The following is a 19884-nucleotide window of genomic DNA, read 5'->3' on the forward strand; positions in this document are numbered from 1 at the left end:
CTGTGTAGACTAGAGCCCTGTGAACTGTCTGAGTAGGCTAAGGCCCAGTTAACTGTCTGTGTAGACTAGGGCCCTGTGAACTGTCTGTGTAAACTAGGGCCCTGTGAACTCTCTGTGTAGACTATAGCCCTGTGAACTCTCTGTATAGACTAGGGCCCTGTGAACTGTCTGTGTAGACTAGGGCCCTGTAAACTGTCTGAGTAGGCTAAGGCCCTGTTAACTCTCTGTGTAGACTATGGCCCTGTGAACTCTCTGTATAGACTAGGGACCTGTGAACTGTATGTGTAGACTAGGGCTCTGTGAACTGTCTGTGTAAACTAGGGCCATTTGAACTTTCTGTGTAGACAAGGGCCCTGTGAAATGTCTGTGTAGACTAGGGCCCTGTGAACTGTCTGTGGAGACTAGGTCCCTTTGAACTGTCTGAGTAGACTAGGGCCCTTTGAACTGTCTGTGTAGAATAGGGCCAGTGAACTGTGTGTCTATAGACAAGGGCCCTGGGAACTTTATGTGTAGACTAGGGCCCTGTGAACTGTCTGTGTAGACTAGAGCCCTGTGAACTGTCTGTGTAGACTAGGGCCCTGTGAACTGTCTGTGTAAACTAGGTCCCTGTGAACTGTCTGTGTAAACTAGGGCCATGTTAACTTTCTGTGTGGACAAGGGCCCTGTGAAATGTCTGTGTAGACAAGGGCCCTGTGAACTGACTGTGTAGGCTAGGGCCCGGTGAACTGTCTGTGTCCACAAGGGCCCTGTGAACTGTCTGTGTAGACTATGGCCCAATGAACTGTCTGTATAGACTAGGGCCCTGTTAAATCTCTGTGTAGACTAGAGCCCTGTGAACTGTGTGTGTATAGACAAGGGCCCTGGGAACTTTATGTGTGGACTAGGGCCCTGTGAACTGCCTGTGTAGAAGAGGGCCATGTGAACTGTATGTGTAAACTAGGGCCCTGTGAATTTTTTGTGTAGATTAGGGCCCTTTGAACTGTGTGTGTAGACTAGGGCCCTGTGAACGGTGTGTGCAGACTAGGGCCATGTGAACTGTCTGTGTAGACTAGGGCCCTGTGAACTGTATATGTATACTAGGGCACTGTGCACTGTCTGTGTAGAGTAGGTCCCTGTGAACTGTCTGTGTAGACTAGGGCCCTGTTAAATCTCTGTGTAGACTAGAGCCCTGTGAACTGTGTGTGTATAGACAAGGGCCCTGGGAACTTTATGTGTGGACTAGGGCCCTGTGAACTGCCTGTGTAGAAGAGGGCCATGTGAACTGTATTTGTAAACTAGGGCCCTGTGAACTTTTTGTGTAGATTAGGGCCCTTTGAACTGTCTGTGTAGACTAGGGCCCTGTGAACGGTGTGTGCAGACTAGGGCCATGTGAACTGTCTGTGTAGACTAGGGCCCTGTGAACTGTATATGTAGACTAGGTCCCTGTGAACTGTCTGTGTAGACTAGGTCCCTTGAACTGTCTGTGTAGACTATTTCCCTGTGAACTGTCTGTGTAGACTAGGGCCCTGTGAACTGTCTGTGTAGACTAGGGCCCTGTGAACTGTCTGTGTAGACTAGGGCCCTGTGAACTGTCTGTGTAGACTAGGGCCCTGTGAACTGTCTGTGTAGACTAGGGTCCTGTGAACTGTCTGTGTAGACTAGGGCCCTGTGAACTGTCTGTGTAGAGTAGGTCCCTGTGAACTGTCTGTGTAGACTAGGTCCATGTGAACTGTCTGTGTAGACTAGGTCCCTGTGAACTGTCTCTGTAGACTAGGGCCCTGTGAACTGTCTGTGTAGACTAGGTCCCTGTGAACTGTCTGTGTAGACTAGGGCCCTGTGAACTGTCTGTGTAGACTAGGGCCCTGTGAACTGTCTGTGTAGACTAGGTCCCTGTGAACTGTCTGTGTAGACTAGGGCCCTGTGAACTGTCTGTGTAGACTAGGGCCCTGTGAACTGCCTGTGTAGAAGAGGGCCATGTGAACTGTATGTGTAAACTAGGGCCCTGTGAACTTTTTGTGTAGATTAGGGCCCTTTGAACTGTGTGTGTAGACTAGGGCCCTGTGAACGGTGTGTGCAGACTAGGGCCATGTGAACTGTCTGTGTAGACTAGGGCCCTGTGAACTGTATATGTAGACTAGGGCACTGTGCACTGTCTGTGTAGACTAGGTTCCTGTGAACTGTCTGTGTAGACTAGGGCCCTGTTAAATCTCTGTGTAGACTAGAGCCCTGTGAACTGTGTGTGTATAGACAAGGGCCCTGGGAACTTTATGTGTGGACTAGGGCCCTGTGAACTGCCTGTGTAGAAGAGGGCCATGTGAACTGTATGTGTAAACTAGGGCCCTGTGAACTTTTTGTGTAGATTAGGGCCCTTTGAACTGTCTGTGAAGACTAGGGCCCTGTGAACGGTGTGTGCAGACTAGGGCCATGTGAACTGTCTGTGTAGACTAGGTCCCTGTGAACTGTCTGTGTAGACTAGGTCCCTGTGAACTGTCTGTGTAGACTAGGTCCCTGTGAACTGTCTGTGTAGACTAGGGCCCTGTGAACTGTCTGTGTAGACTAGGGCCCTGTGAACTGTCTGTGTAGACTAGGGCCCTGTGAACTGTCTGTGTAGACTAGGGCCCTGTGAACTGTCTGTGTAGACTAGGGCCCTGTGAACTGTCTGTGTAGACTAGGGCCCTGTGAACTGTCTGTGTAGACTAGGGCCCTGTGAACTGTCTGTGTAGACTAGGTCCCTGTGAACTGTCTGTGTAGACTAGGTCCATGTGAACTGTCTGTGTAGACTAGGTCCCTGTGAACTGTCTGTGTAGACTAGGGCCCTGTGAACTGTCTGTGTAGACTAGGTCCCTGTGAACTGTCTGTGTAGACTAGGGCCCTGTGAACTGTCTGTGTAGACTAGGGCCCTGTGAACTGTCTGTGTAGACCAGGTCCCTGTGAACTGTCTGTGTAGACTAGGGCCCTGTCAATTCCCCAGTAGGTGTGTGTGCTGTAGCTCTACAGTAAGTGTGGTGTCTTGTAAAAGTAAAACATGATTATTTATTTATTATTTATTTTGTGGAAGGAATGCCAATAACGTCCCTCTATCGCTCCATGAGAACACAAAGCAGCTCTGTGTATCAATGTAAAGAATGGGATGCGAAACACTCAATGACAAACTCGGTTATGAATGAACTCACCTACTTCAACCAATCCTTGTGTACTAAGACTGAGAGGAAGGATGTAGTCAAAAGAACCAGGCCAACAGTTACTGAGAAATAATGTCATGTCATAATGTATGGCTCTACAAGCTCATAACTCATAGCTCTACAATACGTGTGTGTGTTTCTGTGTGTCGTTTGTCTGTTCGTCATGTGTTTGTGTGTGTATGGGTGAGTGTGTTGATCTCTTTGTGTGTGTCTGTATGTGTGTTTGTGTGTGTGTGTATATGTGTGTGTGTATGTGTGTGCGTGTGTATGTGTGTGCGTGTGTGCGTGTGTGCGTGTGTGTGTTGTGTGTGTGTACCGTTGATCCAGTAGTCCTCTGAGATGTCAGTACGTATGTAGTGCTGGTCGGGGGGTGGGCCCAGGGAGCGGCTGAACGTTATGTCTTTACCCAGGAAGTCTGATGCCGTGCCAGCATACAGAAACTGGTCTGCAACCAATCAGAGACAAGGAGGGTTAGACCTGGACCAATGAGAATGAGCGTCAAGTACAACTGTAAATGTGAACCAATTAGTAACAAACCCAATTCTGATCAAAAGTGACAACAAACCTGAACAAACACAATCAGACAATCTCTCTTTAAGCTGTGCCTCATACTTTCAGTAATATGACATTCTTTGGCATGAGATTATGTTTCTGTAATCAGTTTTCTGTAAGAAGATAGGCAGAGCAAAGTCTCCATGAATCTAGCCTGGACAACAATGTTTTTGATATATTAGGAGTTGGCTTAGATGACGATGTCTTGCTGAATTCACTCTGTCTTAATTCATCAAAAAAACATACACACAAGCACACACACACACACACACACACACACAAACATGTACACGCACGCACACACACACATACACACACACAAACACGCACACACACACCCTGGGGATAGCAGAGTCAGTCATGAGGGAAACAGGGGGTCATACAAATACACTCCGTGAGTCTGAGTGTTTATAGTTTCATGCCAAGTACGTTTGTTTATTACATTAAGAAATAATTAGGTATTCAAAACAGAGAGTAGGGCCCTAGAGTGTGAGCGTACATGAGTGGTGTACATGGGCTTTGATCACCAGGAGAGGAGAGAGTGGGATGTAGGTCTGAATTTGGTTGTAGGAGGATGGTGTCAGGGTGGGGGTGATCAACTGTCAGATGGAAGGGGTGTGGTCTGACCTGTGAGGACAGAGGTGAAAGGTTGCCAGGGATCGTAAGGGCATTTCAACCTCCCGGACTCCACTGTACCAGACAACAACTGGAACACACCCTCCTGGAAAGAGAGACAGAGAGAGACCGTGTAAGCAGTAAGGAATGCAGTTTGTGTGTGTGTGTGTGTGTACGTGTGTGTGTGGTGTGTGTGTGTGTACGTGTGTGTGTCTGTGTCTGTGTGTGTGTGTATGGGTGTCTATGTGTGTGTATGTGTATGTTTGTGTGCGTCCATGCGTGTATAATTATCCCTGACCCTACCACTCTACGTCCTGAGATCTCAACGAAGGCACATATCGGATGGAAGGCTCCTGTCCCACAGGCATACACATGGGTATGGTTAAAGTTATGGAGCACACGCACAAAGTTGGCACACTCCAACTGAGAGAGAGAAGCAGAGGAGAAGAACCAATAAGACACAGACAGAAACAAACTATATTTTAATTAGTGCTCTGAATAGAGATTTTACTGTCAGGCCAGACATTTTCCAGGTTGTACTCACTTGAGCGTTCTTGCCTGCCAGTTTACACATCTCCACTGTGTCTCTGGGGGATGGCCAGCTGATCTGGGAACAGATAGACAGGGAGGTTTACATAAGAGACAACACACTTCAAATAATACCCCTGATCCTACATCCCATAGGGCGGTGCACAATTGGCCCAGCGTCGTCCGGGTTTGGCCGGTGTAGGCCGTCATTGTAAATAAGAATTTGTTCTTAACTGACTTGCCTAGTTAAATAAAGGTTAAATTAAAAATAAAATAAAAAGATGCTACCAAAACCACATCACACAACACATAAGAACAAAGCATACCACACAAAACCTTCAGAGAATAACATTTTCTTAAATCAGACAGGAATAGGGTTTAATTTTTTCCAGAGAATCTACCAATTGTTCTTCCCGAGAAAATGTAAAGAAATTACAGCATCCCGGTATTCCCGTTAAAACCGGAAGTGCTATTTAAAAGCATACAAAATCAACAAAAAAAATCTGATATGATTATACCACTGTAAATGGAGAAATATACATACAGTGAGGGAAAAAAGTATTTGATCCCCTGCTGATTTTGTACGTTTGCCCACTGACAAATAAATGATCAGTCTATAATTTTAATGGTATGTTTATTTGAACAGTGAGAGACAGAATAACAACAAAAAAATTCAGAAAAACGCATGTCAAAAATGTTATAAATTGATTTGCATTTTAATGAGGGAAATAAGTATTTGACCCCCTCTCAATCAGAAAGATTTCTGGCTCCCAGGTGTCTTTTATACAAGTAACGAGCTGAGATTAGGACCACACTCTTAAAGGGAGTGCTCCTAATCTCAGTTTGTTACCAGTATAAAAGACACCTGTCCACAGAAGCACTCAATCAATCCGATTCCAAACTCTCCACCATGGCCAAGACCAAAGAGCTCTCCAAGGATGTCAGGGACAAGATTGTAGACCTACACAAGGCTGGAATGGGCTACAAGACCATCGCCAAGCAGCTTGGTGAGAAGGTGACAACAGTTGGTGCGATTATTCGCAAATGGAAGAAACACAAAATAACTGTCAATCTGTCTCGGCCTGGGGCTCCATGCAAGATCTCACCTCGTGGAGTTGCAATGATCATGAGAACGGTGAGGAATCAGCCCAGAACTACACGGGAGGATCTTGTCAATGATCTCAAGGCAGCTGGGACCATAGTCACCAAGAAAACAATTGGTAACACACTTCGCCGTGAAGGACTGAAATCCTGCAGCGCACGCAAGGTCCCCCTGCTCAAGAAAGCACATATACAGGCCCATCTGAAGTTTGCCAATGAACATCTGAATGATTCAGAGGAGAACTGGGTGAAAGTGTTGTGGTCAGATGAGACCAAAATGGAGCTCTTTGGCATCAACTCAACTCGCCGTGTTTGGAGGAGGAGGAATGCTGCCTATGACCCCAAGAACACCATCCCCACCGTCAAACATGGAGGTGGAAACATTATGCTTTGGGGGTGTTTTTCTGCTAAGGGGACAGGACAACTTCACCGCATCAAAGGGACGATGGACGGGGCCATGTACCGTCAAATCTTGGGTGAGAACCTCCTTCCCTCAGCCAGGGCATTGAAAATGGGTCGTGGATGGGTATTCCAGTAGGACAATGACCCCAAACACACGGCCAAGGCAACAAAGGAGTGGCTCAAGAAGAAGCACATTAAGGTCCTGGAGGGCCTAGCCAGTCTCCAGACCTTAATCCCATAGAAAATCTGTGGAGGGAGCTGAAGGTTCGAGTTGCCAAATGTCAGCCTCGAAACATTAATGACTTGGAGAAGATCTGCAAGTGGGACAAAATCCCTCCTGAGATGTGTGCAAACCTGGTGGCCAACTACAAGAAACATTTGACCTCTGTGATTGCCAACAAAGGTTTTGCCACCAAGTACTAAGTCATGTTTTGCAAAGGGGTCAAATACTTATTTCCCTAATTAAAATGCAAATCATTTTATAACATTTTTGACATGCATTTTTCTGGATTTTTTTATGTTATTCTGTCTCTCACTGTTCAAATAAACCTACCATTAAAATTATAGACTGATCATGTCTTTGTCAGTGGGCAAACGTACAAAATCAGCAGGGCATCAAATACTTTCTTCCCTCACTGTATGAATCTAATGGGTTCTTGTTGTATTTGTTGCAATTTAATCAAATCAAAGTTCTCTCAAAGTCACCAAACTATTTCATTGATGTAGCCTAGTTTTAATGTAGGCCTATGAAGCATAGTTGGCCGACTGACAAATTACATTCGTTTTAGCCACCTACCTTTGACTGAAAGATGTCAGACAGCTTGTTAGCCCTTTTCTCTCTCCTTGTACTCGGTTGTGGTTGTTCTTACTTTATGTTATACCATGGTATTGTTGAATACTCGTTTCTGATTGGCCTGAAGGGCATTCTAGAGTGTGCATTATTTAAGGAATAATGCTGTTGAAGCTTGTGTTTGGAGTGCCAATATATCCTCCAAACACTGGTTTCGAGGGCATTATCATTATGGCGCTGACGGAAACATGGATTACCACTGAAAACACTGCTACTCCTACTGCTCTCTCCTCGTCTGACCATGTGTTCTCGCATACCCCGAGAGCATCTGGTCAGCGGGGTGGTGGCACAGGAATCCTCATCTCTCCCAAGGGGACATTCTCTCTTTTTCCCCTGACCCATCTGTCTATCTCCTCATTTGAATTCCATGCTGTCACAGTCACTAGTCCATTCAAGCTTAACATCTCTGTCATTTATCGCCCTCCAGGTTCCCTTGGAGAGTTCATCAATGAGCTTGACGCCTTGATAAGTTCCTTTCCTGAGGATGGCTCACACCTCACAGTTCTGGGTGACTTCAACCTCCCTACGTCTACCTTTGACTCATTTCTCTCTGCCTCCTTCTTTCCACTCCTCTCCTCTTTTGACCTCACCCTCTCACCGTCCCCCCCTACTCACAAGGCAGGCAATACGCTTGACCTCATCTTTACTAGATGCTGTTCTTCTACTAATCTCACTGCAACTCCCCTCCATGTCTCCGACCACTACTTTGTATCCTTTTCTCTCTCGCTCTCCTCCAACACTACTCACTCTGCCCCTACTCAGATGGTAATGCGCAGTCGCAACCTTCGCTCTCTCTCTCCCGCTATTCTCCCCTCTTCCATCCTATCATCTCTTCCCTCTGCTCAATCCTTCTCCCTCCAATCTCCTGATTCTGCCTCCTCAATCCTCCTCTCCTCCCTTTCTGCATCCTTTGACTCTCTATGTCCCCTATCCTCCCGGCCGGCTCGGTCCTCCCCTCCTGCTCCGTGGCTTGACGACTTATTGCGAGCTCACAGAACAGGGCTCCGGGCAGCCAAGCGGAAATGGAGGAAAACTAGACTCCCTGCGGACCTGGCATCTTTTCACTCCCTCCACTCTACATTTTCTTCCTCTTTTTCTGCTGCTAAAGCCACTTTCTACCACTCTAAATTCCAAGCATCTGCCTCTAACCCTAGGAAACTCTTTGCCACCTTCTCCTCCCTGCTGAATCCTCCCCCCCCCCCCCCCTCTCTGTGGATGACTTCGTCAACCATTTTGAAAAGAAAGTTGACGACATCCGATCTTCGTTTGTTAAGTCAAATGACACTGCTGGTCCTGCTCACACTGCCCTACCCTATGCTTTGACTTCTTTCTCCCCTCTCTCTCCAGATGAAATCTTGCGACTTGTGACGGCCGGCCGCCCAACAACCTGCCCGCTTGACCCTATCCCCTCCTCTCTTCTCCAGACCATCTCCGGTGACCTTCTCCCTTACCTCACTTCGCTCATCAACTCATCCTTGACCGCTGGCTATGTCCCTTCCGTCTTCAAGAGAGCGAGAGTTGCACCCCTTCTCAAAAAACCTACACTCAATCCCTCCGATATCAACAACTACAGACCAGTATCCCTTCTTTCTTTTCTCTCCAAAACTCTTGAGCGTGCCGTCTTTAGCCAACTCTCTTGCTATCTCTCTCAGAATGACCTTCTTGATCCAAACCAGTCAGGTTTCAAGACTGGTCATTCAACTGAGACTGCTCTTCTCTGTGTCACGGAGGCTCTCCGCACTGCTAAAGATAACTCTCTCTCCTCTGCTCGTCCTTCTAGACCAGTCTGCTGCCTTTGATACTGTGAACCATCAGATCCTCCTCTCCACCCTCTCTGAGTTGGGCATCTCCGGCGCGGCTCACTCTTGGATTGCGTCCTACCTGACCGGTCGCTCCTACCAAGTGGCGTGGCGAGAATCTGTCTCCGCACCACGTGCTCTCACCACTGGTGTCCCCCAGGGCTCAGTTCTAGGCCCCCTCCTATTCTCGCTATACACCAAGTCACTTGGCTCTGTCAGATCCTCACATGGCCTCTCCTATCATTGCTACGCAGACGACACACAACTAATCTTCTCCATTCTGATAACCAGGTGGCGAATCGCATCTCTGCATGTCTGGCAGACATATCAGTGTGGATGACGGATCACCACCTCAAGCTGAACCTCGGCAAGACGGAGCTGCTCTTCCTCCCGGGGAAGGACTGCCCGTTCCATGATCTCGCCATTACGGTTGACAACTCCGTTGTGTCCTCGTCCCAGAGTGCAAAGAGCCTTGGCGTGACCCTGGACAACACCCTGTTGTTCTCCGCTAACATCAAGGCGGTGACCCGATCCTGTAGGTTCATGCTCTACAACATTCGGAGAGTACGACCCTGCCTTACACAGGAAGCGGCACAGGTCCTAATCCAGGCACTTGTCATCTCCCGTCTGGATTACTGCAACTCACTCTTGGCTTGTCTCCCTGCCTGTGCCATTAAACCTCTACAACTCATCCAGAATGCCTCAGCCCGTCTGGTGTTCAACCTTCCCAAGTTCTCTCACATTACCCCGCTCCTCCGCACACTCCACTGGCTTCCAGTTGAAGCTCGCATCTGCTACAAGACCATGGTGCTTGCCTACGGAGCTGTGAGGGGAACGGCACCTCCGTACCTTCAGGCTCTGATCAGTCCCTACACCCAAACGAGGGCATTGCGTTCATCCACCTCTGGCCTGCTGGCCCCCCTACCTCTGCGGAAGCACAGTTCCCGCTCAGCCCAGTCAAAACTGTTCGCTGCTCTGGCACCCCAATGGTGGAACAAGCTCCCTTATGACGCCAGGACAGCGGAGTCACTCACCACCTTCCGGAGACACTTGAAACCCCACCTCTTTAAGGAATACCTGGGATAGGATAAAGTAAACCTTCTACCCCACCCCACCCCAAAGACAAAAAAATAAAAAATAAACATATTGTAAAGTGGTTATCCCATTGGCTAAAAGGTGAATGCACCAATTTGTAAGTCGCTCTGGATAAGAGCGTCTGCTAAATGACGTAAATGTAAATGTAAATGTAAGTAAGGTAAGAATAAGTGGCGCCGGAGAAGATGGCTGCTGTTTTACAGCCCTCTAACCAATTGTACTATTATGTGTGTTTTTTCGCGTTATTTGTAATTTATTCTGTACATAATGTTTCTGCCACTGTCTCTTATGACCAAAAATAACTTCTGGATATCAGGACAGTGATTACTCACCCCGTATTGGACTAAGATTTTTTCTTCAACGAGCTGGACGCGAAGGATATTCTACAGACACCCGACAAGCCCCAAATCCCCGTCATTCACATGAGAAAGAGACGGAGATATCGTGGACGTAGGTTGGGGTGCCTTGTAAGGATCCGACGGTCGCTTCTGCCGCTTCCATTAATCCTATTAGCCAATGTTCAATCATTTGAGAACAAATTAGACGACCTAAGATTACGGTTATCCTACCAACGGGACACTAAAAACTGTAATATCTTATGTTTCACCGAGTCGTGGCTGAACGACGACATGGACAACATACAGCTGATGGGATATATGCTACATCGGCAGGATAGAACAGCTGACTCTGGGTGGTGGTCTGTGTATATTTGTAAACAACAGTTGGTGCACAAAATCTAATATTAAGGAAGTCTCGAGGTTTTGCTCGCCTGAGGTAGTGTATCTCATGATAAGCTGCAGACCACACAATTTACCAAGATACATTTCATCTATATTTTTCGTAGCTGTCTATCTACCACCACAAACTGATGCTGGCATTAAGATTGCACTCAATGAGCTGTATAAAGCCATAAGTAAACAGGAAAACGCTCATCCAGAGGCAGCGCTCCTAGTGGCCGGGGACTTTAAGGCAGTGAAACTTAAATCCGTTCTACCTAATTTCTACCAGCATGTTAAATGTGCAACCAGAGGGGAAAAAAAATTCTAGACCACCTTTACTCAACACACAGAGACGCACACAAAGCTCTCCCTCGCCCTCCATTTGGCAAATCTGACCATAACTCTATCCTCCTGATTCCTGCTTATAAGCAAAAACTAAAGCAGGAAGCACCAGTGACTCAGTTAATAAAAAAGTGCTCAGATGATGCAGATGCTAAGCTACATGACTGTTTTGCTAACACAGACTGGAATATGTTCCGGGATTCTTCAGATAGCATTGAGGAGTACACCACATCAGTCACTGACTTCATCAATAAGTGCATCGATGACGTCGTCCCCACAGTGACCGTACGTACATACCCCAACCAGAAGCCATGGATTACAGGCAACATCCGCACTGAGCTAAAGGGTAGAGCTGCCGCTTTCAAGGAGCGGGACTCTAACCCGGACGCGTATAAGAAATCCTGCTATGCCCTCCGACGAACCATAAAACAGGCAAAGAGTTAATACCGGACTAAGATTGAATCGTACTACACCGGCTCTGACACTCGTCGGATGTGGCAGGGCTTGAAAACTATTAAAGACTACAAAAGGAAGCACAGCCGCGAGCTGCCCAGTGACACAAGCCTACCAGACGAGCTAAATCACTTCTCTGCTCACTTCGATGCAAGCAACACTGAAGCATGCATCAGAGCACCTGCTGTTCCGGATGACTATGTGATCACAATCTCCATAGCCGATGTGAGTAAGACTTTTAAGCAGGTCATCATTCACAAGGCCGCAGGGCCAGACGGATTACCAGGACATGTACTCCAAGCATGTGCTGACCAACTGGCAAGTGTCTTCACTGACATTTTCAACATGTCCCTGACTGAGTCTGTAATACCAACATGTTTCAAGCAGACCACCATAGTCCCTGTGCCCAAGGACACAAAGATAACCTGCCTAAATGACTACCGACCTGTAGCACTCACGTCTGTAGCAATGAAGTGCTTTGAAAGGCTGGTCATGGCTCACATCAACACCATTATCCCAAAAACCCTAGACCCACTCCAATTTGCATACCGCCCCAACAAATCCACAGATGATGCAATCTCTATTGCACTCCACACTGCCTTTCCCACATGGACAAGAGGAACACCTACGTGAGAATGCTGCCAGTCTCCAGACCTTAATCCCATAGAAAATCTGTGGAGGGAGCTGAAAGTTTGAGTTGCCAAACGTCAGCCTCGAAACCTTAATGACTTGGAGATGATCTGCAAAGAGGAGTGGGACAAAATCCCTCCTGAGATGTGTGAAAACCTGGTGGCCAGCAACAAGAAACGTCTGACCTCTGTGATTGCGAACAAGGGTTTTCCCACCAAGTACTTAGTAATGTTTTGCAGAGGGGTCAAATACTTATTTCCCTCATTAAAATGCAAATCAATTTATAACATTTTTGACATGCGTTTTTCTGGATTTTGTTGTTGTTATTCTGTCTCTCACTGTTCAAATAAACCTACCATTACAATTATAGACTGATCATGTCTTTGTCAGTGGGCAAACATACAAAATCAAGATCAAATACTTTTTTCCCTCACTGTATAGGCACTGAGCTTTTCTGATACTTTAAGCGCACTGTTCATTTAAATAATTAAGACACACAAATGACTAGAGGGAATCCGACCGCAATTGATTTGATTGTGCTCAGACTTGCTGCGCTGTGTTAAAAAAAATGATAGCGAGTGACTGTGTGAATAGCACCCGTTGTCTCTCTCTCCTCCATACTGCAGCGACCACTACAGAACTTCAACAGTGTATATCGCGCTGTGCATGTTGCTGAAGCTGCAACATAATTACAGCCATTTCTGACTGAAAAGATCTGAAACCAAAATCCCTCATTGGTTAGGAAAAACATTCCCTATTCCCTCAACCCTTGCTCTCTTTACATGACCAATAGGGCCTGACCTATAGCATACAATAATCACATCAATAAATTGGTTATAACAAACGCAGAACAGCAAAATGGATGCCGAGGATGTGACAAATAAACTCGAAATGGGGTAATGTTTACTGGTTGCTCAGGAGGTGAAGGGGAAGTTGGATATGTGGAATACATTTGACTAGTTGTGGAAAATACTGGAGATCAAGAAAAAGAAGGTAAGGAGCAAGAGCTGCATGCATATTATGTGTGCCAAGCAGGTGCTGTTGGATTACAATATATTTTTTTCTGACTGTTTGGAACAATGTAAACAACGCTATGGCCAATGTAAACAACACAAAATAAATTATAAGCGTACCCGAGAGTCTGTTGTAATCTTTTTTTTTCTTCTTTTTTTTTGTACATTAAAGAATAAAAACATTTACATTTACATTTGAGTCATTTAGCAGACGCTCTTATCCAGAGCGACTTACAGTTAGTGAATACATTTTTTTTTTATACTGGCCCCCCGTGGGAATCGAACCCACAACCCTGGCGTTGCAAACGCCATGCTCTATCAACTGAGCTACATCCCTGCCGGCCATTCCCTCCCCTACCCTGGACGACGCTGGGCCAATTGTGCGCCGCCCATGAGTCTCCCGGTCGCGGCCGGCTGCGACAGAGCCTGGATTCGAACCAGGATCTCTAGTGGCACAGTTAGCACTGCGCAGCAGTGCCTTAGACCACTGCGCCACTCAGGAATGCAATTTCCGAAATGGAATGGTTTATTTATTGTTTACGCCAATTATTCAAGGATCGCTTTATTTAAAAAAATGCTTGATTGCATTTCAAATCAACTAATGAATGATTGATTGATACAGTAGCCTATATAAGTATTGAAATATAGGCCTAAGTATGTTATGGTATTAAGACTAAACAGGATGCGCTCTTTGGCCTACAGCTCGATGGTGGTTATAAAAGGCTGTCATACTAAGCCTACTAATGATAACGACATTACTTATTATTATATTGATTATCATAATAATTATAATAATAGTAATAATAACAATAAGAAGGAAATCAAGAAAAAGGAGGATTATTATTATAAATATACTTTTTTGGACAATTTGGAAGAGTGCACACTCTTGGCATTCTCTCAGCCAGCTTCATGAGGTAGTCACCTGGAATGCAATTACCTGGCGCCGACGAAGATGGCGGCCTCGCGACTAGCTCTTAGGAAACTTTGCAGTATTTTGTTTTTTATATATATAATTTTTTACATTATTAGCTCAGAAAGTGTTTTGCATCATTACATACAGCCGGGAAAAACTATTGAATATCAGAGTGGCGGTAACTCACCAGCATTACGACCAGGAAAACGACTTTCCCGAAGCAGATCCTTTGTTTGCTCTCCCCAGGGCAGCTGAACTGATTCCAGCGGCTGAACCAAAACATCGCCGGCGGAGGAGACGTATTCGGAGCGGCCTGCTGGTCCGACTTAGGAGGCGCGCACACCACCCACCGCTTCCAATTATTCTACTCGCTAATGTTCAATCTTTGGTTAACAAAGTCGACGAACTAAGGGCAAGGATTCTTTCCAGAGAGACATCAAGGCCTGTCACATACTCTGTTTCACGGAAACATGGCTCTCTTGGGATATTCTGTCGAAATCGGTCCAGCCAGATGGGTTTTCAGTTCATCGCACTGACAGGAAGAAATATCTCTCCGGGAAGCAGAAGGGCGGAGGTGTGTGTTTCATGATTAATGACTCGTGGTGTAATTGTAGTAAAATAGAGGAACTCGAGTCCTTCTGTTCACCCGACCTAGAATATCTCACGATCAAATGCCGACCGTATTATCTCCCAAGATAATTTTATTCGGTTATAGTCATGGCCGGGTATATCCCCCCTCAAGCCGATACCACGAGGGCCCTCAAAGAACTTCACTGGACCTTACGCAAACTGGAAACCACATATCCTGAGTGTGCATTTATTGTTTGAGGACTAGGCTGCCGAAGTTCTATCAACAATCAGACTGTTGTACTCGCGCTGCTAAAATCCTCGACCATTGCTATTCAAACTTCCAGGATGGTTATAAGGCCCTCCCCCGCCCTCCTTTTGGCAAATCTGACCACGACTTCATTTTGCTTCTCCCTTCCTATAGGCAGAAATTCAAACAGGAAGTATCCGTGCTAAGGACTATTCAACGCTGGTCTGACCAATCGGAATCCACGCTTCAAGATTGTTTTGATCACGTGGACTGGGATATGTTCCGGGTAGCTTCCGAAAATAATTTAGACATATACACTGAAACGGTAACTGAGTTTATCAGGAAGTGTATAGGTGATGTTGTGTCCACTGTGACTATTAAAACCTACCCTACCCAGAAACCGTGGATAGACGGCAGCATTCGCGCAAATCTGAAAGCGCGAACCACCGCATTCAACCATGGCAAGATGACTGGGAATATGGCAGAATACAAACAGTGTAGCTATTCACTCCGCAAGGCATTTAAACTGGCAAAGCATCAGTATAGAGACAAAGTGGTCGCAATTCAACGGCTCAGACACGAGACGTATGTGGCAGGGTCTACAGACAATCACGGACTACAAAAAGAAAACCAGCCACGTCGCCGACACCGACGTCTCACTTCCAGACAAGCTAAACACCTTCTTCGCCCGCTTTGAGGATAACACAGTGCCACTGACGAGGCCCACTATCAAGGACTGTGGCCTCTCCTTCTCCATGGCCGACGTGATTAAGACATTTAAGCATGTTAACCCCTGCAAGGCTGCCGGCCCAGACGGCATCCCTAGCCGCGTCCTCAGAGCATACGCAGGCCAGCTGGCTGGTGTGTTCATGGACATATTCAATCTCTCCCTTTCCCAGTCTGCTGTTCCCACATGCTTCAAGATGGCCACCATTGTTCCTGTACCCAAGAAAGCAAAGGTAACTGAACTAAATGACTATCGCCCTGTAGCACTCACCTCTGTCATCATGAAGTGCTTTGAGAGACTAGTCAAGGATCATATCACCTCTACCTTACCTGTCGCCCTAGATCCACTTCAATTTGCTTACCGCCCCAATAGATCCACAGACGATGCAATTGCCATCACACTAAACACTGCCCTATCCCATCTGGACAAGAGGAATACCTATGTAAGAATGCTGTTCATTGACTATAGCTCAGTATTCAACACCATAGTACCCTCCAAGCTCATCATTAAGCTCGAGGCCCTGGGTCTGAACCCCGTCCTGTGCAACTGGGTCCTGGACTTCCTGATGGGCTGCCCCCAGGTGGTGAAGGTAGGAAACAACATCTCCACTTTGCTGATCCTCAACACTGGGGTCCCACAAGGGTGCGTGCTCAGCCCCCTCCTGTACTCCCTGTTCACCCATGACTGCGTGGCCAAGCATGCCTCCAACTCAATCATCAAGATTGCCGACGATACAACAGTAGTAGGCTTGATTAACAACAATGACGAGACCGCCTTCAGGGAGGAGGTGAGGGCTCTGGAAGTGTGGTTCCAGGAAAATAACCTCTCACTCAACATCAACAAAACAAAGGAGAAATATCGTGGACTTCAGGAAACAGCAGAGGGTGCACCCCCATATCCACATCGACGGGACCACAATGGAGAAGGTGGAAAGCTTCAAGTTCCGTGGCATACACATCACCGACAAACTGAAATGGTCCACCCACGCAGACAGTGTGGTGAAGAAGGTGCAACAGAGCCTCTTCAACCTCAGGAGGCTGAAGAAATGTGGCTTATCACCTAAAACCCTCAAAAACTTTTACAGATGCACAATTGAGAGCATCCTGTCTGGCTGTATCACCGCCTAGTACGGCAACTGCACTGCCCACAACTGCAGGGCTCTCCAGAGGGTGGTGCGGTCTGCCGAACGCATTACCGGGGGCAAACTACCCGCCCTCCAAGACACATACAGCACCCGATGTCACAGGAAGGCCAAAAAGATAATCAAGGACATCAACCACCCGAGCCACTGCCTGTTCACCCCGCTATCATCCAGAAGGCGATGTCAGTACAGGTGCATCAAAGTTGGGACCGAGAGAATGAAAAACAGCTTCTATCTCAAGGCCATCAGACTGTTAAATAGCCATCACTAGCACATTAGAGTCTGCTGCTGCCTATTGAAATCACTGGCCACTTTAAGAAATGGAACACTAGTCACTTTAATAATGTTTACATATCTTGCACTACTCATCTCATATGTATATACCTCATTCTATTCTATAATATTCTTCTGTATCTTAGTCCTTGCCGCTCTGTCATTGCCATGTCCTTTTTTGTGTGTATTGGGTATATGTTGTGAAATTGTTAGATAGTACTGCACTGTCGGAGCTAAAAGCACAAGCATTTCACTACACCCGCTATAACATCTGCTAAACACATGTATGAGAGAAATACAATTTTATTTGATTTCAATTAACAGGTGTGCTTCTTAAAAGTTAATTTGTACAATTGATTTCCTTCTTAATACGTTTGAACCAATCAGTTGTGTTGTGACAAGGTAAGGGGGGTATACAGAAGATAGCCCTAATTGGTAAAAGACCAAGTCCATTTTATGGCAAGAACAGCTCAAATAAGCAAAGAGAAACAACAGTCCATCATTACTTTAAGACATGAAGGTCAGTCAATATGGAACATTTCAAGAACTTTTAAAGTTTCTTAAAGTGCATTTGCAAAAACCATCAAGCGCTATGATGAAACTGGCTCTCATGAGGACCGCCACAGGAATGGAAGACCCAGAGTTACCTCTGCTGCAGAGGATAAGTTCACTAGAGTTACCAGCCTCAGAAATTGCAGCCCAAATAAATGCTTCACAGAGTTCAAGTCACAGACACATCTCAACATCAGCTGTTCAGAGGCGACTGTGTGAATCAGGCCTTCATGGTCGAATTACTGGAAAGAAACCACTACTAATGGACACCAATAATAAGAAGAGACCTGCTTGGGCCAAGAAACACGAGCAATGGACATTAGACCAGTGGAAATTTGTCCTTTGGTCTGGAGTCCAAAATTGAGATGTTTTATTCCAACCGCCGTGTCTTTGTCAGACGCGGTGTAGATGAACGGATGACCGCCACATGTGTAGTTCCCACTGTAAAGCATGGAGGAGGAGCTGTTATGGTGTTGGGGTGCTTTGCTGGTGACACTGTCTGTGATTTATTTAGAATTCAAGGCACGTTAAACCAGCTTGGCTACCACAGCATTCTGCAGCGATACGCCATCCCCATCTTGTTTGGGCTTAGTGGGACTATCATCTGTTTTTCAACAGGACAATGACCCAACCCACCTCCAGGCTGTGTAAGGGCTATTTTACCAAGAAGGAGACTGATGGAGTGCTGCATCAGATGACCTGGCCTCCACAATCCCCATACCTCAACTCAATTGAGATGGTTTGGGATGAGTCGGACAGCAGAGTGAAGGAAAAGCAGCCTACAAGTGCTCAGCATATGTGGGAACTCCTTCAAGACTGTTGGAAAAGCATTCCAGGTGAAGCTGTTTGAGAGAATGCCAAGAGTGTGCAAAGCTGTCATCAAGGCAAAGGGTGGCTATTTGAAGACTCTCAAATTATACAATACATTTTGATTTGTTTAACACTTTTCTGGTTACTACATGATTCCATATGTGTTATTTCATGGTTTTGATATCTTCACTATTATTCTAAAATGTAGAAAACAGTAAAATTAAAGAAAAACCCTTGAATGAGTAGGTGTGTGCAAACTTTTGAATGGTACTGTATATGGATGATTTGTAAAGCCAGGCACATGTAACAGTTAGGCTATTGATTATAGACCTAATTAAGCTTCCGTTTCGTCTCTCCTCACTTTTCTTAGACAATTTAAACAATTAAGTGCTGTTTTCTCGTCTCCTAACTCCGCTGCTGCCTCCGTCACATTGTTCTCAACACCAATATGCTGGTTACCTTTGCTATTATGCACATAGCAACATGGTCTAGTAAAAGGCGCAAATTTAACAGCGCACTGATGTTTCAGAACAGCAGACAGCGACCACTATCCAACACGGGAGAAAGCGCATTTGTTATAAAATAATATTATTTTTATTAGCATTCTTATAGAATATAACCATATACAATTTCAGTAGCACGTCTTAGTAATGGACTGTGCCATCCCCACAGCCTCCACAATGGATTAGTCCACTCAGACAGGTGTGAATAAGACAGGTGTCTTGTATCAAATCAAATCAAATCAAATCAAATCAAATGTTATTGGTCACATGCGCCGAATACAACAGGTGCAGACATCACAGTGAAATGCTTACTTACAGCCCTTAACCAACAGTGCATTTATTTTTTAACAAAAAAGTAAAAATAAAACAACTACAAAAAAAGTGTTGAGAAAAAAAAGAGCAGAAGTAAAATAAAATAACAGTAGGGAGGCTATATATACAGGGGGGTACCGTTGCAGAGTCAATGTGCGGGGGCACCGGCTAGTTGAGGTAATATGTACATGTGGGTAGAGTTAAAGTGACTATGCATAAATAATTAACAGAGTAGCAGCAGCGTAAAAAGGATGGGGTGGAGGGGTAGTGCAAATAGTCCGGGTAGCCATGATTAGCTGTTCAGGAGTCTTATGGCTTGGGGGTAGAAGCTGTTGAGAAGTCTTTTGGACCTAGACTTGGCACTCCGGTACCGCTTGCCGTGCGGTAGCAGAGAGAACAGTCTATGACTAGGGTGGCTGGAGTCTTTTACAATTTTGAGGGCCTTCCTCTGACACCGCCTGGTATAGAGGTCCTGGATGGCAGGAAGCTTGGCCCCAGTGATGTACTGGGCCGTACGCACTACCCTCTGTAGTGCCTTGCGGTCGCAGGCCAAGCAGTTGCCATACCAGGCGGTGA

General features: G+C 46.1%; 1 protein-coding gene across 1 annotated transcript in view; it reads right to left on the bottom strand.

Annotated features, from left to right (window-relative positions):
* The window catches only part of LOC311135318 (semaphorin-3D-like), a gene marked incomplete at its 3' end in the record, with an annotated part of 92271 nt that overhangs the window by 40108 nt on the left and 32279 nt on the right, over positions 1-19884 (bottom strand). Inside the window, exons 4-7 of the mRNA XM_084169265.1 lie at positions 4873-4935; positions 4632-4751; positions 4341-4434; positions 3478-3606 (exon numbers count right to left, since the gene is read on the bottom strand). Of these exons, the coding sequence (XP_084025391.1) occupies positions 3478-3606; positions 4341-4434; positions 4632-4751; positions 4873-4935 (406 nt within the window). The remainder of the gene's footprint in view (positions 1-3477; positions 3607-4340; positions 4435-4631; positions 4752-4872; positions 4936-19884) is intronic.

Source organism: Coregonus lavaretus (assembly GCF_964263955.1).
Source record: "Coregonus lavaretus genome assembly, chromosome: 9".
In the NCBI taxonomy this organism is placed as follows: domain Eukaryota; kingdom Metazoa; phylum Chordata; class Actinopteri; order Salmoniformes; family Salmonidae; genus Coregonus; species Coregonus lavaretus.